At 42.9% G+C, this 26,124-nt stretch overlaps 1 protein-coding gene and 1 long non-coding RNA gene across 4 annotated transcripts in view; one reads left to right on the forward strand and one right to left on the reverse strand.

Moving 5' to 3' along the window:
* Positions 1,659 to 26,124, reverse strand: part of NINJ2 (ninjurin 2) — a 43,488-nt gene continuing 19,022 nt past the window's right edge. Inside the window, exons 1-4 of one of the 3 annotated variants that reach the window (XM_021389556.1) lie at positions 13,997 to 19,049; positions 4,360 to 4,591; positions 3,440 to 3,624; positions 1,659 to 2,608 (exon numbers count right to left, since the gene is read on the reverse strand). In XM_021389556.1, the coding sequence (XP_021245231.1) occupies positions 3,461 to 3,624; positions 4,360 to 4,558 (363 nt within the window). In that variant the 5' untranslated portion in view covers positions 4,559 to 4,591; positions 13,997 to 19,049 and the 3' untranslated portion in view covers positions 1,659 to 2,608; positions 3,440 to 3,460. Of the gene's footprint in view, positions 2,609 to 3,439; positions 3,625 to 4,359; positions 4,610 to 13,996; positions 19,050 to 26,124 lie in introns of those variants that run through there. The other 2 variants (XM_021389545.1, XM_021389535.1) reach the window with 2 other exon arrangements.
* LOC110395336 overlaps positions 19,234 to 26,124 on the forward strand; it is a 14,968-nt gene continuing 8,077 nt past the window's right edge. Inside the window, exon 1 of the long non-coding RNA XR_002436342.1 lies at positions 19,234 to 22,813. This is a non-coding gene — a long non-coding RNA (uncharacterized LOC110395336). The remainder of the gene's footprint in view (positions 22,814 to 26,124) is intronic.

Genomic DNA, 26,124 nt, shown 5'->3' on the forward strand with positions numbered 1-26,124 from the left:
ACTGATTTAAAGCAGCTTTATTTGCTACTGTCTTTTTCTATGCAGAAGTACTGTAGAGCAATAACACAGAGAGTTGAGTTGTCTGCTTTGCAAAGGGGTAATTCCTGCAGAAGGCTGTAGCTGAGAGCCTAGACCTGAGCTGGGTCCTGGGCGCTGCTTATGCCATTGGGTATTCTTTCATGGCAACTGCTTCTTTGTATTAAAACTTGGCCCCTCTTTGCCTCAGTGATGTTGTAGTCAAGATCTGATAACAAACTTTCTCTTGTTGCTTCTTTCTCAGCCAAATCTTCCCTTCTGTTACATTCACATATCAATACCCATTACTTGGCCTTCATGAAGTAGCAAGTCACAGGATTGGAGGTCTGCACACAGGTTGTATATATATATATATATATATTTTTACGTTTGCATAAACTCCACTGGCCAGCAGTGGCTACAAGCCCTTAGCTGCTGGTTTTCCAGTGTCTGAAACTAGTTTTCCTGCCTCTTCCTGGAGAAGAGCCGGGTAACAGAGGCTTCTCAGGCATGTTAGCCTCTATTTGCTGTTGCAGTCCTCAGAGACTGAGGCCTGAGATAGGCGGTAAGCTTACTGTCACTCTAGACCTGTTGTCTCTGTGTATTTGGCACTGGTGAGGCTGCACCTCAAGTATTGTGTTCAGTTCTGGGTCCTTTACTGCCAGAAGGACATTAAGGCTCTGTAGTGTATCCAGAGAAGGGCACAGGTGTTATGGTGACTGAGGGAACTGGGATTGTTCAGTCTGGAGGAGCTTCATAGGAGACCTTATCACTTCCTGCAGCTACCTGAAAGGAGGTTGCGGTGAGGTGGGGATCAGCCCCTTGCCCCAAGTAACAGTGATAGGATGAGGCAGAATGGCTGTAAGCTCTACCAGAGGAGGTTCAGGTTGGATACTAGGAAACGTTTCTTCTCAGAAGAAATTGTGATGCATTGGAACAGGCTGCCCAGGGAAGTGAGGGACTCACTGTCCTTGGACGTGTCCAAGAAATGTGTGGATGTGGCTCTGAGGGGCACAGTGGACATTGTGGTGGTGGGTCTGTGGTTGGACTTGATGATCTTAGTGGTCTTTTCCAACCTCCATGATTCTATGATCTCTAGGCCAAAGTGGAAGATGAGAACCTTACCTGATGCACAAAATGGATCCAGATGGGGCTCAACTTTGCTAATTAAAATTCTGATAACACATCGTTGCTTTCTGCTCTTTTTCTGTGCAACTGTCCTTCAGCTGCAGAAAGAGCCACTGTGACTGGCAGGTACAACCTGATGCGGGCCTGTAGCCTTCCCACATGCTGTTGTTGGCAAGGTCATCTGCACTATTTCCAGAAAAAAATCACCACCTCTTAAACAAATTTAGTTCTGTGAAGTCAGATATGGAGTGTAAATGGAATCTGCCTGTATCTGTTTTTTTTCAAGTGTCAGTCACTCCCAGTTGCTTCTGAAGACTGATGTTTGGACTTCTTTGTGACATTTCTTTCTCAGTTGTGATAAGAATCTGCAAAATGAAATAGACTGGTTCTGCTATAGAATGGAAAAAAACATTTAATAATCAGAAAAGCATTTTGTTATTTCAGTAGGCTTACACCAGGCTGTTAAAATCTCAATTAGCATGACCATGGACTTATAAAATTTAGGATACAAAATGTTTACTACTTCAAGAAAATCTGAAAAATCTTTAATTCAAAGACTGTTTTTTTTAAAGGAGAATCTTTTCAGTCCAGAACAAGAGTTCCCAACATTGTCAATGTGGAGATTACATGTTTAAACAAACTGATGTTAGTGATAACACCTTAAATTAAAATGGTCATTTATAAATGAAGTAATACCCTACACATCTGTCATTTCTCATTGTGGCAATTAGACCAAAGTGTCTCATCGTCCAAATGTTTCTCTCCTACCTTTTGTTAGGCTGTTCAGGCAGCACTCCTGATACACCCCTGTTGATGACATCAGAACATAATATCTGTTTTCTGTCACTGTTAACTTCTCAATACTGGAAAGATCTGATTGCTTTCATAACTGTTTTTCATCTCATTTTTAAACAATTGGGAAAATATTTTATCTCTTCTTAGCATGTTGACACGTGCATACTCTGTTATCCTCCCGTGATAATTTTTTTCAGTTTGAGAGATCCATTCCTACATTTGGGAGGTAAAGTACTAGACAGCATTGCTATCTACATATAGATACAGCAAATCATGCTGAAAACCAAAAAAGCTGGATATTTTGTTTGTTTATTCTACAAAGTACATTGTTTGCTCTTCTCTACAAAATGAGCCAATATTGACTATGTGAAGCAGGCAGCTAAAGAAAGAGATTAGATTTAGAGAACTGTGCTTTGAAATTGTGTACCTGCTACTGTTTCTGCAGCTTTCTCTAGAGATTGCTGCAAAGTTTGCTCTAGCTTTGAAAAAGCAATGCAAAGCTTCACCCCTGCAGAACTGCATAGGCACTATAGTTAAGGGGCAGGTATGCCACAAAACACATATGATTCTGAAAGCTTAACTGTGTTCTCTGGATTCTTTGCTGGGATCCTGCTGAGATCAGTCAAAATGTTGAGGAGCGCTTTCCCCCATTGGTTGTGCTGTTCAGTTCCTGCAAGAAAGATGAGGGATGATGGTAAGGTTGTGGCAGGCTTCTCCATGTTGCATGGGCAGAGAGGAGCATTCAGAGCATAGTGGGTCACTTGGCACCATGGCCACACCACAGGTGGGGGCTGCAGGTCCTCAGCACTCCCACTCCTTTAGATCCTAAGCCAGTAGTGTTTTATGGAGGCTTTTCGCCTTCCCACTGAGTATCATGGGTCTAGCAAGTTTTCTTGCTTGCTTTTGCCCTAGTATATTCCTTTTAAGCTGTGTTTACACACTGCAGGACAAGTAAGCAAACAGGAACTCTGCTTCTTGACTTAAAGCACCTTGACCTCATCTGACCTCATGTCTGAACCCAAGCATTAGGTTGGATCTTATTCACAAGATACTCTCAAGAGTTAGCTTCTTAAAATGACCCCTGCCAACCACACTGACCATTGTTAAGATTTTCCCACTGCCTCCCAAGCACTTTCTTCTGCTCAGGTAATGCTGCTATCTTCAGATACCTCCCAAAACACATCTCACTTTCTTTCCCCAAATTAGCTCCCAATCACAACTGCTATCGCATCCGCCTGAGATCTGCAGTCTTCCGAGAACAGAACTGCTTGTTGGTGATGAATATGAGCAGTTGTAATGTTTGGTGTTCTTCCTTTATAGACCTAGCAAATAAATCCTCCTTCTCTGAATTTGTTCAGTGACCCCATGTGCCCACAGGATATCAACTAGGTTCTGGGAAGAGACTTTGTGAATTCAGGCAGCATTGCCTTTTGCTTCTCCTTGCAATGATGTTTTCAGAGGCTGAGAGCTGTGGCAGTGATGGGGCTCACCCTTTTCTTACCCGACTCTGCTTCCACTTGACTTAATAAGATCGAAAATTCCTGGTAGGGTAGAGGCCAGTCTTCTGCACCCCAAAGGCTGTGATGAAGATATTGATGATGACTGTGATGAAGATGAGAGCTGTTGCAGCATTGTTGAGTATATTCAGGCGGGGTTGTTTTGCCACATCATTCAGGTTCAACCGAGCTGTGTGATTCATTGCAAAAACAAAAGGTTATTTCTGTCTTGACTCCAAGTCCATCAACCCCTGCAAGCCTTCTCTTCCTGGCAAAAGTCCGTGGTACCCCTGGAAAGGCATGTGGAACGTAGGAAAGAACATGCCTCAGGATTTCCTGTAGCCTCAGATCCCATGCCCCGTATAAAGAAAATGTACAATGTACAGGAAAAGGTAGCATTCTGCTCACTTTAATAATGGACGCATGTCTGAGGCAGAGATGTACGAACTCCTGCTTCAGATGAAACAGTGGCCAAGCCTTTCTGAAACACCGTTGTTAACATACGGTCTATGTGGCACCAGGAGTACTGTGGGATTAGTTAAATGTCAGTGTAATATAGGGAATATATCTGCCTATGTTTTTCTTTCAGGCCTCAGCTTGGGTAAGGTGAAAGCTGATGCTAAAATGTGGTTTTTGCAGGAGCTGCATGAAGGGACATGCCTTATGGTGCTAAGAGATGTGGATTAGTGATGGGACTTGGTAGGTCAGGTTGACAGTTGGACTTGGTGATCTTGAAGGTCTATCTCAACCTAGGTGATTTAATGGTGCAGTAGTGCAGACCTACATCACCAGTGTTGAGCTGCTTTCAACCTTCTCAGAGCCCTGGCTGCAGCCAGGAGAAAGGTTTGGGGCAAAGGGCTTCTGCCTCCCATCCCCATGCCAGCAGTACTCTGCAGGGATGTGCGTATCTCAGTGGCTGCCTTACCAGTGATGATAAGGAGGATCCCAATCACCACCTGGAAGAAGAGGGAGATGCTGATGAGCACGATGAGGGTGGTGTAGTACTGGAAGGAAGTCCCCTGCTCCAGCACAGCTTTGAGCTGGGTGACATTTGCCATGAACAGTGCCACATCCAGCATGCTCTCGGCCACGCTCTTCTTCGTTGCGTAGTGGTTGATGTTCATCGGCCCATTAGTCCGCAGATGAGGATTCACGGCCTGGGGAGATGAGAGAAACTGCAAGACTTTATACAAGTGCAAGCTGATGGGCCTGTCCATGTCAGGCAGACTGCTGCATCCTTATGAGGGTTATCCAGAAACCTGGGAAAGAGTTAAAACCTGGTGTTTTAAAACCCAGGGGAACCCAGTTTTCCCTCACGCTCACATCTTGCAGCGTTAATAGGCACAAAACACTTGTGGTGATCAAGAGCTCAGCAAGGTTATAAAAATAGTGTTTTTGTGGAAAATAAGCTTGTCCAGAGCTACAATAGTGGAGATTACCCAGTGCAAGGGATTTTACAAGCAATATTAAATTCTCTTCCTTCAGGGTGCAGACAAGCCCCAAACTTCAGGGGATTAGAGGGAAATCTTCTCTCTGGGTCTGAAGTTAAAGGACTGTCAGTGGCTGGGATCTTACAGAATCAAAGAATTGCAGGGGTTGGAAGTGACCTCAAGAGATCAAGACAAACCCCCTGCCAAAGCAGGTACTCTACAACAGGTTGCACAGGTAGGTGTCCAGGTGGGTCTTGAATATCTCCATAGGAGACTCCGCAACCTCTCTGGGCAACCTGTTCCAGTGCTCCATCACCCCCTACTGTAAGGAATTTCTTCCCTGTGGTTGTATGGAACTTCCTATTTTCAAGTACTAGGCCATCACTCTTTGTCCTATCAGTACACACCACTGAGCTGTCTCTAAACACTTTCTCCCGGCTCCTGTATTAGACAATACACCAGAGCAGATGTGACAATCCATGTTTTTTTTCCTGAAGCTATGGGCAATATTTCTTCAAAACATCAGCTGCCAAAATGCTTGGAGAAACAGGGTGGGCTTCATCACACTTAACTTTAATCACTTGGGTATGTGTCTCATCAGTGAAGAGAAATAGGTATTTATGAGGTGTGGGTGATCTCATCACAAAGTGTAGGTCATCTGGCTGCTTTTAGCCATCTGCCTTTTCTCTATCATCCTTGTCAACTGAGTTCCTCCATTAGCTGTCTTGACCCAAGTGATGAAAGAAAAAGGAGAAAGGAAACAAATGTCTTCCTCAGAGTGTCCTCAGCTGATTTTAAAAAAGAAAAGTCATCAGCAAAGTCAACAGTAAGAAAAGGTTTAGATAAATCTCCAAGCTATGATCTTCTTTCTCAAGAAGAATGAAAACCACGTCTGTGTAGCAAACAGGCTTCAGCCTTGGCAGTCAACCTCCTCCCAGGTGTCAGGGAGGCTGGCAGCCTTGCCCTCAGCACTGGCTGACGGATAACCCCATAAATATGGAGCAAAGGACTGGAGGAGGCCTCTGAGTGGCCTCTCTTGTTCAGTGGGGTGTGGGGGAGGTTCTTCTAGGTGTGTGCTGGTGGTAGGGATGTACCTGCATCAAACTGAATGCTGCTTTGGTCATTTCCTATCATCTGAAGTATAGGATGCGACCTTCCCCTAGGCAGAACACTGAAGAAGAATTATGGCTGATGAGCTGTGCTGCTGTCTCTGGTGGTCTTGTGTGTCTCTGAGCACTTCTGGCTTCTTCTGCCATGGGCAGGGCCAGCAAACCTGGGAGAGTGTTGTGTGGGCATGGGACAGAAATGGGGGTCTATTTCAGAAGGCAGTTGTAGATTGCCTTTGTGTGAAAAAGATGTGCAACAAAAAGAGGAGGCCTGTGTCTGGTCTGAACTATCAAGATGTGTGGCTCCCAAAGGAGATTCCAGCTTGGGGGTAGGGAAGTGCTTCCTCCTTTTGAGTTGCAACCCCCTTTACTTGTAGTGAGAAAGGGACAAATGCCTGTTCAGCTGAGAGAACTGAGGATATGGCAACAAAAACAGACAGCCTCTTCTGTTGTTTTTGAGTGTCTCTGGGGGACTGTTTTGCTAGCTTAAAGCATATAATTCATGTGCTTTCTGACATTAAGGCTGTTGTTACTAAGAGGCTCTTTTGTGAAGTCTGTTTCTTTGGGTAAGGCAAGAGGTAAAGGATGCTGGAAGGAAAATGAGACTTGGGAGCCTTTAAGGACTCTTAGACTGAACACGTGGGTTCAGGACTTGTTAAACATCGCTACCTGATGTCCCTGTTCACTGCAGGGGTGTTGGACTGGATGACCTTTAAGGGTTCCTTCCAACACAAATGATTCAGTGATGTCTGGGGCAGCAGAACAGAGGTATCTTATGTCTGGGACAAGGAGGCCGGCAGAAGGCTTGATCCTGGGGATGTCTTCAAATCCTGCATCTAGGTGCTACACCCTCTCAGCTGGCTGAAGATCACACAAGCCTGTCACAGCAGAGCACTGCCTACCTATGTGCAAGGTTTGGAACCTGATCCCTTTTAGCGTACTCCTCATTTCTGAAGTCAGCCTTCTGCCCAGCAGCATTACAGAGCTGAGCATTGACAATTTATCTCATTAATGAGGAATGAAGGATGTGAGAACAAGGGCACCCTACAAATCAGACAAAGCCTTTGTCAAACAAGTGACTGGCACGAGGAGGCTGAGACATCTGTTCCTGGTTGCTTATGTGGAGACAAATCAAGTCAGGAGCTCCTTTTGAATCAAACCTGTCCCTCAACTTGAGCCTCAACCCCCTTTACCTGCAGTGAGAAATGGGATAGAGTTGCTTGGACAATTTCTACTGAGCCTTTTTCAAAGAAGGGGGCAAAAATAGAGCCGATCTAACTGCAGCTCTGTGTGCCTTATGGGTCTTGTGTCCCTTTCTTCAGGGGAGGGCAGGCTGGAAGAGACAGTGGGACGACATGGGATTGAGAAGCATGCAGACAATAATCCTCTTTGTGGGAATGCTCTGGCAGGATGAGATGTCTGAAGAGAAGCTCTTATTGCCCATCAGTTCCAAGGGAAATGCTGGAGAATGCCAAGGGAAACAGAGGCCTGAATGCAAGCTGTGCATGCTGCAGGGTCTGCAGCTGATAAACAGTAGAACAGAGGCACAAACAGGGCAACAGACACTAGGGGAAATCCAGATTCAGTGTCCAGGGTATTTTTCCACAGGATTTGCCGGTTGGCAGCCTTCAAAGCACTCTGTAAACATTGGTTGCTGAAGGTTAAAGCAGAAACTCATCCTCCTACAAAGTAGGAAGGGTGCACGGTTCCCTTTCTACAGGCAGAACATGAGGAGATGCTCTCAGCCAGCAATTCCAAGTGTGCAGTTATTTGCTGCTGCTCTTGTTTTGCCTACCTCCTGTACCTCGTCTCACACACACATACAAGCCAGGTGGGGTGCTGGTATGGGTGAAGGTGTGAATGTGCAGTTGGTGAGGCTGTCAGCAGATAGGATGAGAGGGAACAGCCTCAGGTTGCTCTGGGGGAGGTTCAGGTTGGATATTAGGAAAGACTTCTCAGACAGAGTGGTGATGCACTGGCATGGGCTGCCCGGGGAGGTGTGGAGTCACTGTCCCTGGAGGTGGTCAAGAACCGTGTGGATGTGGCACTGAGGGACATGATTGGTGGGTAATACTGGTGGTTGGTGGACTGGCTGATCTTAGAGGTCTATTCCAACCTTAATGTTTCTATGATTCAGAGCCTCTCCTTGACCCAGCTCCAATGCTTGCATTGCATTCCTGCTACAACTCCACGCAGGAGCTGGGAGGCCAGCAATGAAACCTAACTGGTGGCTGGCAACAGAGGAGAGGAGGAGGGGAATCACGAGTCAGCGGAGCCCCATGAGAGCCTGTCCCAGCCCTTGCCCTCCGGCTGACACAGCAGCAGGGCTGTGCCTCCTGCCTGGCTGCAGAGCTCACAGCCTGCAGAGACCTGCTTGCTGCATCAGGCACGTGTGTGTTGCACTGCCTCTCCTAGCTCTCGTCTCACTCATCCTGTGGGACCCGAACTGTCTGCATCCTTCTTTCCTGCTCTTGCCCTCTCCTTTCATCCTCTCCTTCAATTTTCTTCGCTGTTTCCCCACATTGTGCCTCTCACCTTGTCTTTAATATTTCTTCCAGTTACCAAGCTTCTTTTCTTCACTTGGGGTGATGTCTCCTTCCCCCCCTTCTCCCTTTGGCACAGCTGTATGGTGAGTTCCTTGAATCTGTCACTGCCTGTGCTACAGGGCAGCATAAATCATGTACTGCAGAAGTAACTGTCTGACCAAACCTGTATTAAACTCTCTCGTTAAGTGTATTTATGATACTGAATTGAGGGGATCCAGGAATCGACTGGCAGGCTGCAGGGCTGAGCTGGAATAGAAGACGAGTTTTCTTTTCCTGCCTGCTCCTCCAGCTACTTGGAAGGGCAAAGGCACTGGTGGGGGAGCCGCCTTCTGTAGCTCAGGGGCAGTGGTGGTTTGGGGGGCACAAGCGTTTAGTGGCACCAGCAACTAAGCTGTGCTGATGCATGGTCCCCGGTTGCTGAACAGAAGCAATTGGGTGGGAGTGCGTGGCAGAGAGAGGACAGCTCATTGAATGCATGTGATATGATCAGCAGGAACAATTATTTCCAAAGCCAGGATATCGGTGCTGGAGCCTCTTCAAGTCACTTGTGTTTAGCATCCAGAGCAGATTCCTTCTGGTGTTTGGGAGGAGAAAAAGAAGAGGTAAGAGAAGGCTAAAAACAGCTTTACAGGAAAAGTGTGTGTGTGGAAAATGGAAGAGCTGCCGGGAGGCACAACAGTAACTACTGCATTGTGCTTACAAAGCTAAACATGTTAAGATGAATAAATCCCCAAGCTGGATGGCTTATGGCCCAAAATATTAAAAAAAAAAAAAAAAAAAAAAGCTGGACCAGATCTCAGTCTGCAGCCAGATCTGAAGAGCAAATGTGTTTGCATCAATCACTTTGATTCTTAAATGTTTCTAGAGCAAGGTCTTAAATCTGAGCTTCTTCCACGTCGAAGGGTGCCTGCACCCATTGCTGAGGGTCAGGCTTATTTCTGAAACTGGGGGAACATACTGACAGCTGTGCAGGGTCAGACCAAAGGGTCGGCTCCCCTCTGACTCTGGTTCATAGCAGATGCCCAGAGATAAAACTACTGGAATAGGACAAGCACATGGCAAGGGTCTCTTGTGACCTGTGACTTGGTGTTCAGAACCACACCAGCTATGGGCCAACACTAATTTTCATGTGTGGAAGCCTCATCTATGCATCCCTGCCTTGCTGTGTGTCTTAGGGTATTCTGCTTGCTTTCCCCAAATCTTTGTTTCCCTGCCTATAAAAGGGCCACCTCTGGACAATGCTCTCAGACATAGGGTCTGATTTTTGGGTGGTGCTGTGTGAAGCCAGGAATTGGACTCAATAATTCTTGGGGGTCGCTTCCAACTTGAGATAGTCTATGACCTCTCTCACTAGAGATCACCTATGTGAGCATCTGCTGTAGGTGTGTGATATGCTCCAACGTTTGGTATATAATGCACATGGGCTAAATTGTTCATTCAGGGAAGCCAGTAAAGTTGATGAAAGTGGGGAGGTTTTTTTTTTTTTTTTAATTCCCAGAAAGCTTTACTTAGTGTTTTACAGATAAACCCCCCTGTAAGCCTCTCTGGAGCTTGGGTTCATCTCCAGGTTTTGATGCATGCCTCTGGTCACCTTGAGTGCTCAGGGTTCTCCAGAGGAAGGGAGCTGTGCCAATCTGGCTGGAAAGAGGGGAGAATGTGACTGAGGGTTTCAACACAGCAGAGCTGATGAAATCATATCTGTAAACAGTGCAACTCAGGGATTTTTGTCTCTCCATTATTTATAAGGCTTTTTCATCCACAAAGCACTTTTCCAGTTTCATGTGCTAACACAACATCTTCGTCCTTTGGTCAGTGTCTCTGCCTCCTATTGCACTGCTTACGGTGTTTCCAAACATTCCCTGCTGACTTAGTCTCACCTGGGTGCATGCTATTCTCTTTCTTCAAAATCTGCCAGGCACAGCTTCCTTCTCTGCCAGGAAATTGAACCAACCTCTGGATCTAAAAGGGCTGAATCTGCTGATTTTTTTTTTTTTTGTTCAGAACTGGCACGCTGAGTTGTGTGCCAGCTGAGGCCTTTTGCCATCAGGAGGAAAGGAAATAAAGAAGAAGGTCCTGTTGCCAATCTAAACTTTCATAACCTCTTAATTATAATTGTATGTGTTTGGTTGTGGTTTTTTTTGTCAATACTGGCCAAACCAAGTATTGAATGCAGAAACTAGTGAGCTGGTACCTGGGTTGCAGGGATAGATGCTTGTCTCCAGCAGTGGACAGCAAGGGCTGCAGAGCAACATCTCAGGTCTGCACTAGGCTGTCATACTTAGAAATAACATCAGCTGTCTCTGGGAAGATTTTTAAATGCATTAGGGATGTTCCAACAAATGGCTGTTGTACTTTAACACGAGAAAATGCAAGGTGATGCATGGCTGTGGCTGTTCAGATTCAATTAGTGTTAACGCCCTTCCATTAAGCTCTGGCTTGCGGGGCTGCCTCTTGCTGGGGAACCTGCTGTGCCAAGGAAGGCTTCTGCCTTGCCAATGCTGCAGCTGTGGGTGACCTGGAGAGGACACAAGGTGCTGTGCTGGGATGGAGCGCGGCTGTGTGCTCAGTGGTGTGCATGGGAGCACCTCAGAGTGCACCTATGGCATCTCTCTGAGGCTGGCTGGAGAACTGTCGTGTCTCAGCTATTGCATAATTATGGTTCTGGGCGTAGTTTTTTTTTCTAGTTTTATCCACATATTTACCATTTCACTTCTCATACGTTAAGAGCTCTCCAGTACAAGAAAACCCCTCCTGTGTATGGTGGCTAGCACAACAGTAAGATCTCAAGCAATGTTGTGTGTCTGAGGCTTGCTTCTTACTGGGGAGCTGGTGTTCTTGGGCAAGGTGTTATCACTGGGAACCAGAGACCTGGGGACTCAGCTGGTAGAGCCACCACAGGAACCCTTCCTTTATGAGGACCAAAGGAGAGATCCAATGCAGCATCTTTACAAAACCCTGGGTAGCCAGGAAGAAAATCTGAGATTAGTGCTTCTAGTATCACATTGCTTTGTATGGGTTTAACAACTTGCGCCATCTGAGTTGGGAAACGTTGATTCCATTGTTCCTGTTAATAATTTAATTGAGAGTTGGACTGAGTCTGTGCCTTAGGATGAACAGTAAAGCCCAGGGAGGTGTTTTAAGGTGGTTATAGAGTAGAAGATTTTCCTTAGTAATAAGAAATATTAAGTTTGGCTTTTGCCAGAAAGACAAGGAAGGAATTTGAAGGGTGGGGTCATCCTGTTGCTTGGGTTTGTAGCTCGCTATGTTGACAGAAGGATTCATAGGATGAGGTGCTTTTTTCCTTTTCCTTTCCATCTTTCACTGCAGCTTGATGGTGTTGTAAAAGCTAGCCATGCTGAAGTCAGGCCAATGATATTGGGTGCTATAAACATGGCTATTAGTATATCAGTAACAATGCACATAAATTGTGAATTGCAGCTAGGCAGAAATCACAATCAAAGCAGCCAGTGGCCAGTAGCATGTCCCTCTTCTGAAAAATGGCACTGAGACTTCTCTATCCAGCTTCCACTGAGTTCATCAAAAGTTGAACAAATGAAATATTTATCTTTAGCCATCTCACTTAAGTTCACAATGTTGGATTAAATTATGCTCCACCAGTGTGGCTCTGAAAGCATCTCCACTCAAGTAAGATCAGACAAAGTGGCAAAACCGAATTACTGGGATCAGTGGTTTATTGTTGGTGGTTCTTGTTTTTTTTAATAATAGCAGCTAATATGCTTATTCTCCTTTGCAACACATATTAAGTAGTTCATGAAAGATCCCTTGGGTGGTCCCCAGGTTAGTGGCACAACAAGAAACTCAACATCTTGGATTTCAACCATGGGGTGCTGGAGAGGGCAAGGCAGAGAGTCATGTGCTTCAAGGGAAGTCAATGAAAATGAGAATGAGGTAAGAGCTTGATAGTGTGAATAAAGGCAGTCAGCAGTTTGGAAGAAAGGGAAATGACCTCTGCTGTTTTTTTTTTTCTCTTGGAAGTTGTTTTGTGTAGGTCTCTAAGACCAAGGAGCTGGTGCAGAGGGGAGGGCTGTTGCCCCACTGCCCTCCATGTTATGGGATTAGAGATATTTGTCTCCCTCTGTCTGCTCCAGCTGTGCCCTTACACCTGCCTCCGCCTTCCCATCATGGGTATTCTTGCTGAATTCAGAAGCTCAGCTTTGAAATCTCTAGGTCCTTCCTTAACAGCTGCCAGTCCCTTTTCCATCAGCTTGTCTTCCTAAAAGCTAGGATCTGATTTCAGCCTTTACTTGCAGGAGGAATGGCTAGATTAAATGAGACACGAGGTAACCAGCAGGTGGTGCTCAGTCGTAAATGTGAGGTTGTGCAATCAGCTACCCTATGCTAGCAACAGTTTTCCAGTGGATTATGAATTCAGATATGATGATGAGTAAAAGGGTTTATATGCTACCTAGATAGACATAAATGAGGAGATATTGCAAACATGCACTATGTAGTATGGAAGCTTCTCTCCCTAGCTGCAGCGTAGGGATCGAAGTCTGAGGGCAGAGAGTTCAGAAAGCCGCAATTCTTTGGGCTTCAAAGATGCCTCATGTAACTCCTTCAAGACACAATGCCATAGGAACCCACACAGCAAAAGAAATATATGGGGACTACGGAGCAGAAGAAATACACAGAGCACTCTCTCCTCTTTCATCTACCAATCATCTATTTTAGAACTCATCGTTCTTTTTCTTTTGTACTAAAATCATACACAAGAGCCTGGACTGAGTTGTAGCTGGAAGATTGTTGTGAGTAATGTGTACAACAAAGCCCAGGAGGGAAGCACTGTAAAAAGAGCTACTTCAGAAGCCAGTCATGCATGTGAAACTGGCTCTTATTAAATTTGATTTATTTTTTTAATGGTTGCTGTAGCCCTAGATTGTTTTCTTTTGAATATCGAATATCAACCACCTGGCACATGTTATCCCAGTAAAATTTCTCTTCAGGTAAGGCTGTCTCTCTTGCTTTAACACTACATACTAAGTTTCAGTTGTAGCCTCTGGGAGTCTTAAGTTTCTCTTCCCTGCGGCACAGAAAGATACTGCAGTAGGTTTGGACAAGTATTATGCTTTGGGTTCTGTTCCTCATGCAGCTATTACTGTGGCTCTTTAGTTTTAGGTAAAAGCAATACTAAAGGTTGGGTTAAATATGCTTTAGAAATAAAACCAGCTGTGACTTAAATCCAGAGCAACTCTTGTGCAGAATACAAGCAAGCACAGACTTCCTCCTGCTGTTTCGATTTTCAGAGCAATGAGTCAGAACAATCCTTCTCTGAAGTGAGTTTTCCCCTACAGTCTTAAATTGTGAATGTCTACTAGTCTCAAATCTGTCAAGAGCAGGAATATATAATGCATTACCTTGCAACCCAAGACGCAGATGACAAAGCTTAGACTGAGAAAGAGAGAAAAGAAAGGGACCAGTATCTCAAAATAGATAAGCATTCAGAGAATAGAGTTTTATACCTCTAAAAGTGGTGCAGGCTTTCCAGATGATGAACCAGTAAGCCTTCATAGACAGCTGAGAAAGCTCTTGTGGCTGAAGCTGTGCTTGTGAGAGTGCACACGTGGGGTGGAAGATCAGATTGCCCCTTCCTGTTTAGCTGGAGGAGCCAAGGTGTCCTGTCCAGGTCCATCTTGGCACATCAGGCCTTACTGCTGTTGCTTGTCTAGTCCAATATTCTGTCTCAGGCTCATGGAAGTGGTAACTGACCTATAATTCCTTCACTTCAAAATGAACAGTGATTTCTTCTAACCATTAAGCGAAGTGCTATTCCTTTTAAGGAGCCTAACAGAGCTGGAACTTCTGGTATTACCAGTGGGAACTTTGCAGCCACACCACTAGGCTTAGCCTGCTGCTTCCCTCTCAAAATTATGCAGTCAGAGGTCTTTATTTTTTTTCATTCACCTCCTAAGTGACTAGAAACTCCAAGATACATTTTACTGATATACCTAGAGTGTCACAGGAAGTGCTTTACATGAGGAAAGCTGAAGCAACACTAAGGCAAATGGCTGTGGAATGGCCTTCTGGCTGCGACCAGCATCAGAGGAAGGCCTGTTTGACGTGTATGTGCCTCCATGGCCAGCTGTGCTGCTACTGACAGCTGTGGGGCGGAGAGCTGCAGCAAACCCCCTGGGGGAAGTAGGATCAGGTATGCAGGGGGCAGTGCTGGGGTGTGCACTGTGCTGTCCCAGGGCACTAAGAGCTCCTGTTGGCTTTGGGGATTAGGCACATACTCAACACTTCTGTAGGTTGGACTGGGTTTATAGAGGCAATCTTCTCAAATATAAGTATTTAAGATATATTTAATTAGATTGTAGAAATATGGGAATCAGTGCCCAATTCAGCTGTAGCTGTGCTTGCTTTGACAGCCAAAGCAATGCCTTTGAAACAGCTTACTGTGGATAAATCTCAGATTCCCTATTAAATATCTTTCTGACAACACAACTGTGCCACCTGAGGGATGTTGCCTCGGTGCATTGGAGTGGGGGATGGAGGGAGGGAAAAGACTGAAATTAGGCAAATCTAGAACTGTAACTTTATCTCTGGATTGACTGGTAGTTATGGGAAGCTTAGTGATGTCAAAGACCATAGCAGCAACTATGGATGCTCAGAGCTGAACAAAATTAACATCACTGAGCTGAGAGAACTCAGTAGTATATCCAGACTTCTCAGAGGTTGCATTGGTCAGACGCAACATAACGTAATGTGGAAAGTGAGGTGAGAAAAGCAGATCATTTCCCTGAACAACTTGAGGAATGGCCATTGTCTCTGGCTGCGCTGTCAGATGTGCTCCAGCTGCTGATATGACACTTGCACTTTTGAATCCGTTTTAATCTTATCAGTGATGTACTCAAGGGTTTGGCAGGTGATTTATGTATGCTGATTCACAATCCATCCCAGGTGAAGTTAGAAGCAGAAGATATGATCTCCAGTGTCATACACAGAGGTCGTGGAAAATCCCTGATCAGATTCTTCCCTGGCACAATTTTCTTTGTGAACTGCAGAGTTATGATTAGCTCCACTGCCTGTGAAGTTGGAATTGAGGCTGTGTTCTGGCAGTTTACACAACATCAGCTCTCACTTATCTGTGGGTGGTTTATTCAGGTTATGGATTAACTGAGCAATCATTTAGCAACACCCTGCTCTCCGCTGCTTCCAGCCCAACTTGGTGTTGGGGTTGCACAGACTTAGCTCAGCGCTAATTTAGGAATCTCACAGCATGTCATCTGCTGTGTTGCTGAGCTTTCTTTTCTCCTTTATACCTTTGATGCCTGTTCTCAGTGCCTGGGTACAATTACAGCCAGCTACAGCAAAATATCAGTTATGGCATTTACCTTGGAAAATAATAATCTGAGCATACTGGCAAATAGTTCTGTTTTTTATATACACAGATTATTTTGTGGGAATCTTATCCAGATCAGAAAATCCCAGCAGTTTCTCCCTTTTCGTAGAATCATTGAGGCTGGAAAAGACCTTTAAGATCATCTAGTCCAACTGTTCACCTACCACTGATATTGCCCACTAAACTAAGTATCATGTTTAGTTACTTCTAGTGCAAGAGGTGAGGAGTGACTCCACAGGAAGAGGAGACAGCCAGCAATAATCACTTGTAAACCCAAAGCCTCCCAAAACCAAACCCAACAGCTTTTCCCATCAGTGTGCCATGCCAGCATAGTTGGTAGCTTTGAAATGCCAGTGAGAGCTGTACTGGGGCATCTTCAGCATGTTTTTACAGGCACCAGAGTGAGTGATGCAGACCTCTGATGGGGCAAGGAGACCTACATATCAAAAGCAGCAGATTAGAACCTACGTTCCTCATGCAAGTACGTTGTCAGAGAAGTGGTATTAACATCTGTTCTAAACCCTCAGCTGCTGTGGGTGTGGGAGACTGGCTGTGGGACTCATGCATGAAGACTTGGGGCCCCAGCACTAATGGAACATGCAACTGATTTTTGCGGTGGAGTAAAAAGATGCATCCTGAAACCCTGTGAACAAAGCAAGGTCTGCTCACTTAATGAGGTAGGATTCAGCTGCACACAATCCTGGAGGTCTCCAGCATTATCTGCTATTTTCCCAAACCAGCTCACGCTATCATTCTCAGTGTTTACCCTCACAGTTAAAAAGCCCATTTATTGATGGGGTAAAGAGGTACACTTCTCTCCAAGAGAACCAGTTTGGTCAGTCAGCCTGGGTGTTGACAAGAGATGGAAGGAAATCATTAGGAGAAACTGCACACGAGGTATGATAATTAGCCACGTAGTTGATACCAAACAGTAGAGGCTTTTGTGGAGTCTAGGGAATGCAGAGAAATAATGTTACCTTCCTAAACAGGAGGGCATCCAGCTCTGCTTCCCTGCCTGGGAAGTAGGTCAAGAGGAAGTGCACTTTCAATTCATATTCATCTCATAATTATTTCACATACTGAAGAACAGCATTTCTGTCAAGGGGAAAACCTCTTCTGTGGCCAGTCTTACGGAAGGACTCAAAGTAACAGCGTGCATATTTGACGCTTTCAGCCTCTGTGCCCATCAGCATTGCCTTCCACATGAGCTCTCATTGCACTTCTGCTGCTAGTCCTGACCTTGCCAGACTTCAGATGTACTCCAGATAGTACCAGCAGTGTGAGAGTGCGCCATTTCACACTTGCCAATGGAACACAAATCAAAATGTGGTATGGTCTTGCTCCTGTTATTAAAGCTGGTTGTCATCTTTCACTGTCGCTATTAGAGAAGCAAGTGGTCCTAACAGAATCACTTGTGTCAGGATGTGTATATTAAATGGGAGACCAATAAAAATGGTCTTTTGCTTCATAAGTATTCTCTTTTCCCTGCTTTAAAAAATATTTACTGATTTTTTTTTTCTTTCATATGCAAGAGAGTAATTTGAGGTAGAACGGCCTTTGGGAGGACCATGTGGCCCAAACCACTGCTCCAAGCTAGGCCAACATTTGCATTTGGTTTCTTAGGGGTCCTATCACAAAAGGATTAAATGGATGGACCATCCAAATCCTCCCTGAGCAACATATTGGAGTGTATGACCCCCATCATAGTGATTTTTTTTTTTTAGAGGTTTTAAAGGTATGTTTTAGAGATGGGTATTGAAGGTTAAGTAAGGATAAATCCATATTAGCCTAGGTAGAGAACAAGTATATGGTCACCTACAGTACCTGTTATTTTGGTTTGGCTTTTTTTTTTTTTTTTCAGGAGAGAGCCTTTCCCAGGAATTGGGTTGAGGGTGTTGAACCAACTTGTATCTGATGTAAATTTTTCCCATGATTCAAAGGAGTATGTAAAGCAGCAATGAAAAACAAATAATAAAACCAAACAGCAGTGTCTCACAGAGAATGATGACAACATGATGGTTCTAATTTAGAAATCAACTGTAGAAAACCATAAACATTAGGCTAAGCCTGGGCACTTCAATTTGACAAAGCTGTTAGATGCTGGGAAAAAATAAACAACTCTAGAATGTGAAATAATGATAGCGTAGAAAAGCGTGTTGCTTTCAAGTTGCAATGTATAATCTCCACATATGCTCCTTATGAATGTTTCTTAAAAATAAAAAATAAAGTGACCTAATTTTCTTAAAAGAATTGCCAGTAGCGTAGAAAATGAGCATGTTGCCACACCAAATTGTATAAATTCTAGATCTTTTTCTATAGTGAAATATTTAGTAGCTAGCTCCATTCTCTGTCCCAGTTAAACCATTTTTCTGATAAAAGTTCCTTGGTTTCATCATAACTGAGGGAAAAGTTTCACTGTTATTTCAACATTATGCTCTCAAGATAACTAAGTTGACTCCAGTGGAAGTTGGGTCTAATAGTTTAAGTTACTAGCCTCTTTGGCTGGCAAGAACTGAACTCAGAAGTTTCTGAATCTTTCTTATTCAAGATTATAAGTGTAAAAATGAGTTAATACAAAGTGGCTGCTTTGGTGGGAAAAAAAAACCCACTTTTTATTCCTGCAGTGGGATTACCTCCCCTGTAACATCATGTATAAAATGTAAAATTCACTCCATCGCAGCAGTTATATTGTCTGAAGTAATGTAATTGCAGGCATGTCTGGGTTTAATCAGTCTTTTCTTAAAAATTCTCATTTTCCTTCTACCGTATCTCTGATCTTTACATACACCAAAGCCGTAATTTGCCCTCCACATATTCTTAAGTATTTCCTGCTGATGCCATTCATACTTGTTCCTGTTTTATTCATAAATAGCAGTGCTAAAATCAAGTGTGAAGCTACAATGTTGTAGCAAGCTTTGTATAATGTTTATTAGACTATTTCCCCATTTTTTCCCCCACTCTCCTCTAGCTATTGCACTAGATTTGAGTTAAGGAGAGAATAATAAAGCTATTTAGGAACTGTGTATTTGTGTGTATATACATATGTGTACGTGTGTATATATATAGTTAGATACTCCTGTTGTTTTTTGTTATCATACTTATCAACTATCAAAGCATATCAATAATTAGCTGGGTAAAGTTGGTAGGCTTTATGTTCATAATACATCTTACCTAAATCAATTTTCAGTTGTGAACAAGACCCTAATGTCATAATAGTTAGGCTTTTCAGTCCTGGTAGACTTCTACAGTATCATCAGGAACACTTGCTCCTTGCTTCCCTGTACTTCTCAAACAGCAGTACTTAACAGGAAGGAAAAGCCACGATCATTTATTTGTTCTTAGTTTTCTGGAATTTGCTATGCATTTGGTTTTCTTCACTAATGTACTCAAAAAGAAAACCAAAAAAAACAAAAAAAACATGTCAAATGAATGTCTTGTAGCTTGGTGTTTTCCCCCGGACTTGTCAATCCAACGCAGTTCACTAAGAGCACAATCTAATTATCTTTACTGTTAAGAAAGTGCAAGCTTCTGCAAGGTTTGATGTGGTTAAGTACTCACAGTGTTTTAGTGTGTCTTTGAACTTCTAGTGTTTGTAATCTAATTTTCCCTGTAGTTTTTCAGTTCTCCATTAATAATACCTAACAAATTCCCTGTAATTTTCAAGCCGAGTAGAGCTGGTTAATTCCTAGAAAATAGGGTGCAATGATAAGCCTAGCAGCTCCTGCTAGTGGCTAAGTACTTAGACTAAATCAGAACAAGAACTGAACCCTGGTCCCAGCACAAATTTCTAAATGACTTGTTTTCCAAAGCATCCACAAAAAAGATGAAAGAAAGTGTTTGGGAAAAGAAACTGGGACAGACCTAAACAGGGAAATGTGAATGAAAACTGGAAATTATTCTAGAAAACTTTAGTTGATGACTTATTCACAATCATGAAATTGTAGTTAAAGACTGCTCTGGTTAGAGGCATTTCCTCACTAAATGAGAAAGCAAAGGCAGCTATTAAAGCTATCAAATAAACAGGGGTGAGGAGAAGAAAGAGGAAGGAGGCAGCAATTACGTAAATTGGAGACTGTGGAAATATAGATAGAGGAGAAAGACCTGAGCAGGAGCAAAAGAAGTCTCTGTCTCACAGCCTAAGGACAGCAAGGCGTTTTAAAGGATAACAGGAATAAAATAATTCCCAAAAATAGCATAGCCTGCTTGCTAGCAGAAAATTGGGAAAGTCTTAACGATACAGGAAAGGCAGAAATATTCAATAGTTCTCCTTTGTGTTTAGAAGGAAGCCAGCTGATGTAATCATGCCTCATGGGAATGCAGAAGTACCTTCCAGCCCTCCTAAGTTGCTAAGAAAGATGTTAAGCAGCAATTATAAAGAATTGAAAGAAAAAACAACCAGCATGCCTGGATAGCACCAGTTATGCAAAAGAGAACCATGTGAGATGAGAAGCCTTCCCTTGCTATCTTGTATTAAGCCTTTATTCAAGATTTTTATTCAATAAAGAAAACTTCGGGTTTTAAGGAGTGGTAACTCAAAAGCAAGGCAAGGTAACTTGGGTAATCATGACCCAGTTTCTTTGACACTAGAGGCAAATAGTATAAAAGCTCAGTAGAGAAATCAACTATTAGAGAAGGAAAAGGGATATAACATATTGTACCAATTATAATGTGCGGTTTGGTTTTTGAGGGCCTGTTCTAAAAATTTTGTAAAATATTTGAAGACGTCTATTGCCTTACATGTTTCCCTGCTCTAGTAGATTGTCTTTTAGAGACTTATCAAATCCAGTGGCATTCTCTGGTGGCTGGGATTAGTTGGTGCCATAGCTGGATTTGGCACAGATGTCAAGTGTTAGAGCTGGAAACATCCAGGCTAGGATCAACCTGTTGACAGCTGCTGAGAGAGTTCAATCTTTTCGTCTGCGTCATTTCTTGAGATCATTCAACTTTCTGTCACAAGGTGCAACCTGTCTCAGTTGATCCAGTTTGGGTGTCTTGATTCTAATCAACATGGTCACCTGCCAGGTAGATTTGTCAGAGAAATTTGCATTGATTTGACTTTAAATGATAGATAAAGGTAACCATAATCAGTTTTTTATCTGGTCTTTTTATTAATGTGTATGTACAATACAAGAGAAGTACAATTTTTGACCACTAAGAGCTATACCACTGAAAGGCAGTGATTCTGCAGTGGATTTAAGAATTCTAATGGAAAGAGAGCTGAATATGAGCTTTATGTAGGACGTGGCAGTTCTGTAGTGATGATAGGAGCAAGGCCACATTCACAAGATTCATTAGTTTAATTCTGAAATAACTTGAGAAACAAGCTGTCTTGTTTTTTAGCTGAGAAATCCAGAAAATTTGGAAAGCACAGAGGAAAAGAACTATATACATTATGAAAATACTAAAAAATGTCTTCCAATGGGATACTGAACGAGATCTGATACTTATTCATTTTTAAGGAGCTGATCGCCTTAAAGGAAGACTTAATTCAGATTTAGTAAGTAGCAGAGTCTACCCTAAAACAACTTGGTATTGTTGCTGGAGAATGCATATTCAAATCCTACAGCAGGAAGCAGAATCTACATTAAGTTTAAATTAGAAATGAAGGCTGTGAGGTAATTTGCCAAGAGAGGGGGTAAATTCTCCACCTCTTGAAACCTTCATATCAAGATGTGAAACCTTATATGCTCTAGTCAAATGCCAGTTACTCTAACTCTGTGCAGAAGAAGCAAATGGTACAGCACCAGCCTTACATGGGAGGTGACACTGAATAATTTAATGATCCCTAAGGACTCATGTCTGTTACTCTTCTTGAACTTTTGAAATGTATGACTGTACAGTGGCAAACTGCAGTCAGCTTTTATGCTGATATAGCAGCTATTCTGTTACAATGGGAGTACAGTTAGACTTAGGTTACTTTGTTAAATTAAATAATTTACTCTATAATAAGCTCTGTTCAAACAGCTCTGTGGGATCTGGATATTGATACTAAAAAAAAAAGTGTGAGTTTAAGGGATTCCAGAACCAGGAAGGACCTTGCCACGTGTTGATGGTAATGTACATTCCTGTTAGAGCTGGATTGTTTAAAAAAAGAGGAAGGCATGTTTTCTCTGAAGTGACTTTTCCTTTGCTTTTGCCTAGCTTCCCGTCAGAGAACAGCACATATTCTAAAATATCTCCAACATATTTGTATCCTTTATTATCTTTCTCTCTATGAATAATGTAGCATGACTTGAAAAGAAAATAAACTACAGCATTAAACAGACAGTGAAGGCAGCATATCATTCAGATCTGGTCATATCCTGACATCAAAAGATTTTTTTTTAATTAATTCACCTAACTTTTATGAAATCCCAATGATATAGGTGGAGAGTTAGTAGGATTGTGTATGGCTTAATGTCCCTTGAGAAAGGCTTTGATGATATACTAATGCTACTGTGACAGGCTGGCTGGGTTTTAAATGATAAGAGGAGAGGTAACAGCCTTAGGTTGTACTGGGGGAGGTTAGGTTGAATGTTAGGAAAAAAAAATTTCTTAGAAAGAGTGGTGATGCATTGGAACAGGCTGCCCAGAGAGGAGATGGAGTCACTGTCCCTGGAGGTGTTCAAGAATCGTGTGGATGTGGCACTGAGGGATGTGGTCAGTGGGCATGGTGGGGATAGGATGATGGTTGGAGCAGGTGATCTTAGAGTTCTTTTCCAACCCTTACGATTCTTTGATTCTATGAACAACCTGAAGAATCTTCCTGTTTTGTCTTCCCTGTCATGGTTACTTTGGTACCGTGCAACCACGGAACAGCACCTGAAAGTGCTACATCCAGCTCTTGGCCTCAGCATTGTGTGACCTTCCTTTCAACTGTATGAATAACCAGGAGCTCCAGAGGGCTGCATGTGTGGCTCCATGAGCTCAATAACTTTCTGATAATTTGAAGACAGTGGTGAGTTATGAAGATCTGAGAAATTACTTTAGAACTCATGGCATACCATTGCATGCAGTGGGACACCTTTGTTTGGAGGGCAAGCTGGCATATAAAATCCATCTGACTGCATTGTTGCAGCTCATCCTGGAATGCCAAACTGCAGACTACAAACACCTACAGAGATATCTGAATATTTGGAAGTTGCATAAAAAGTCAGAGACATAGCTACTATCTGATTTAAGTTCTGAACCAGGACATTTCTCTGCTTCACTCTTCTACACAAAAACTGTATGAAAGAGTGCTTGAATCAGTTAACCTTTTGAGAACAGACTAGAAAGAGGTTGATTCTTGCTACATGCTGGAACTGCATGAGCACTAGCTGGTTTTGGCTTGTAAATTTCCAACTCTTGCTGGGGTTTGCCTGTAACAGCCTCAATTACCTGCCCTAACAACCATAATTGATTTTCCTGCAGCGTAGTTGAGATCATTGTATTCGGCTAGAGAAAATTTGTATCTCAACCAATAGTTTTATATAATCAATAAATACATGGCAGGTAACTGACTGCTTTCTGCTCGTCCTCTCTATTTCCAAGGTCAGGAAAATGAAACCTACTGAATGCAGAAAATCTCAGTTCTCTGTGCCACACTCAAAACCTGAAGTCTCCCATTTTATTAATGAGTGTATTATAGGTATAAAATGTTTATTCAAGATATCTTGCTGCAGAGTTTGGAATTTGCTCTATATTTACTAAGACCACACACTCAGTGGGTTTTACAGCTCCAGGATGACTAAATCCAGTGAGTACAGATAACCGTTGCGATGGCCAACACTGGCACTGAAATATTAACTCAAGAGCATCCAAAGCTGAGTGTGTAGGTCCCTGTAGCCTCAGCCAGAGAGCCAAGTTCTTCAGCAGAAAGCTGTAACTGATCCAGATCCTGTGTGGCTCAGGCCCAGAGGAGAGTGCGTAATATGCACTGATTACTTGGCTACATTCGGTTTATTTTGTTCTGATCTGGAATGGTGGCAAAGCATTTCAAAATTGCCTGGGAAAGAAAAGACTGAAGAAGTGGGGGACCCAACAAGCTTTAAAACTGGAATATCTATATTATGTTGAGAGAATGTTTTAACTAATGTCAACAATATTTTGTGACATAAAATACCAGAACACTCAAATCCAAAACAGACAGCCATTTCAAAGTGAAAAGATGAAATGCTTCATTTTGAAACGTTTAGGTGGAAAGCTTATATGTATGTTTTAGCTGAATCAACACAGCTTTGAAAATATTTACTAGAACTGTCTTTTTTTCTAATAGAAAGTGATCCTGTACCAAGATTTTTTTTTTAAACTTCTGGCCAAGATGTTATACTGCTCTAAGTAAATGTTAACAAAGCTTGTTCAATATTTCATCATCAGTTCTTTCAGAACGCTGAGTTGCTTGGGGAGGGAGGAAAAAAAAAACACAAAACAAACCAACCAAACAAAAAAACAAAGAAAAAGAAAAAACACCCAAAACCACCAAAGCCTTTCCTGTGAAATATGCATGTGTCATACTTGAGTCAAACTGGCAATAGCAACACCAGCACATATTTGGAAAGATGGACAGTTTTTGTTTCTAGCGTATTCTTCATTCCAAAACAGACTATGATATTGTTCCAGGCTAAATTTCCAAACCCCTAGAGAGGAAGAAATAACTGCCCAGTATGACTTGCTTTGTAATGAACCCAGATTGTGCATGTGTAGAGCCCCACTTGATAATATTTAGTGATTTACAGATCATAATCAAAAAAGAAAATGGAGAGTCACTGTTTGAATAGCAGCCCAAGAGAATATTCATTAAGTTTAGTTCACTACTCAACAATGTGGTTCAGAAAACATAGTTCAGCAGTTGGGAACACATTGGAAATTGTTTACGTTTTTTCTGATTTTTCATCTTGGCAAATGTATCCATAGGAAAAACAAAAAGCAACCTACTAGCCAGATGCATACAGGCATTGAATGCATGCCACTGCTGAATAGTACCATATATAGTTGATGCTGATTCCAAAAGAAATCTCGATCGGTGCTCAGCTATCATATTTTACTCTGGCAAAAGCTCAAGCGATTAGTGTCTTACAGTATGTGGTCAAATGACGTCAGCCTCTGTGGGCCATCCAGGCCCACACAACAAAGAATTAAGGATTTGGCTATCAAAAAATACCCCGTCCCTGTGAATAGTCAGGTCACTGGAATGTTAGCAGAGTCATTGCAGTGGGTTGGGGATTTTCCAGCTAGGGTAAGAGATGGCTACTACCGCTACAGACAGATCATAAATGCTCTTTCACTTTTACAACTGCACTTATTCCCTTGGAGTGCATCTAGAAATGGAGAGGAAACCAGAGAAAGCACTTCTTACATCAGCTATATATTTGACAGCTAAATGAGCAAGGAGCCCTGGACTACCTGGTGTTTCTGGAAAGGCTGCAAGCCTGTATTGTCTGGAATGTAGCGTTGAACTGACTGAGAAAGCACTGTGCTGTGGAAATGAAATCTCCATATGAAAAAAATGATTGCAGCTACCTGGAGAATGCACAGAAAGAACTTTTCTGGCAATTTGTTTTCCTTCGGGAATCCAGAATCCCTTAGAAAGAAGCAGTAAGACCATAATGAAATCTCATCGTGGTGTCCAGTACAAATAGTTTTCATTCTGCTCACTTCCTTCCATTCCAAAGGCAGCCAAATGGTTTCTGTCACTGCAGCATGGGGCTAAGCAAGTTGCATGCCTTGCAGGTGTCTTTGAACATCCATGAGTAAAACAAGTAGATGCTGCCCCACCACCATTTCCCCCCAGCAACCCTACATACCACACCATCAGGGTGAGTTTTTGGTCAACATGCAACCACATCTTGACACTGAGGAGTGAGAGTAGACTGTTCCAGTGTGAACCTTCACTGTGTACTGCAGACATCACAGCTAGTGATTTAACTATCTACCTTCTGCATCCCTTCATCAGAGTCAACAGGAAAAAGGTCATGTGCAACTTCACATGATGGGGACGTGTTGCATGTTCATTTACGTGCATCTGCCCCCCAGGCCTGCCCTACTCTTGCTCTACATGCTGTGCATGTGCTGCCTTCTGCCAGTGCCTCTAGGGTTATCACTCATCTTCTCTTACTCATATCCTTGTCAATGATGCTAAATATTGTTGAAAACTCTGATTTGTTCCAGCCTGTGTTTGTAATCCTTCTCTTGTAATTCTGCAGCTGCATAGTGATTACTAAGAACTGGTAAAAAAAAAAAAAAAAAAAAAAAAAAGGAGATTGATTTTCTAAGAGATAAAAGAAAAAT

Source organism: Numida meleagris, chromosome 1 (genome assembly GCF_002078875.1).
Source record: "Numida meleagris isolate 19003 breed g44 Domestic line chromosome 1, NumMel1.0, whole genome shotgun sequence".
Classification (NCBI taxonomy): domain Eukaryota; kingdom Metazoa; phylum Chordata; class Aves; order Galliformes; family Numididae; genus Numida; species Numida meleagris.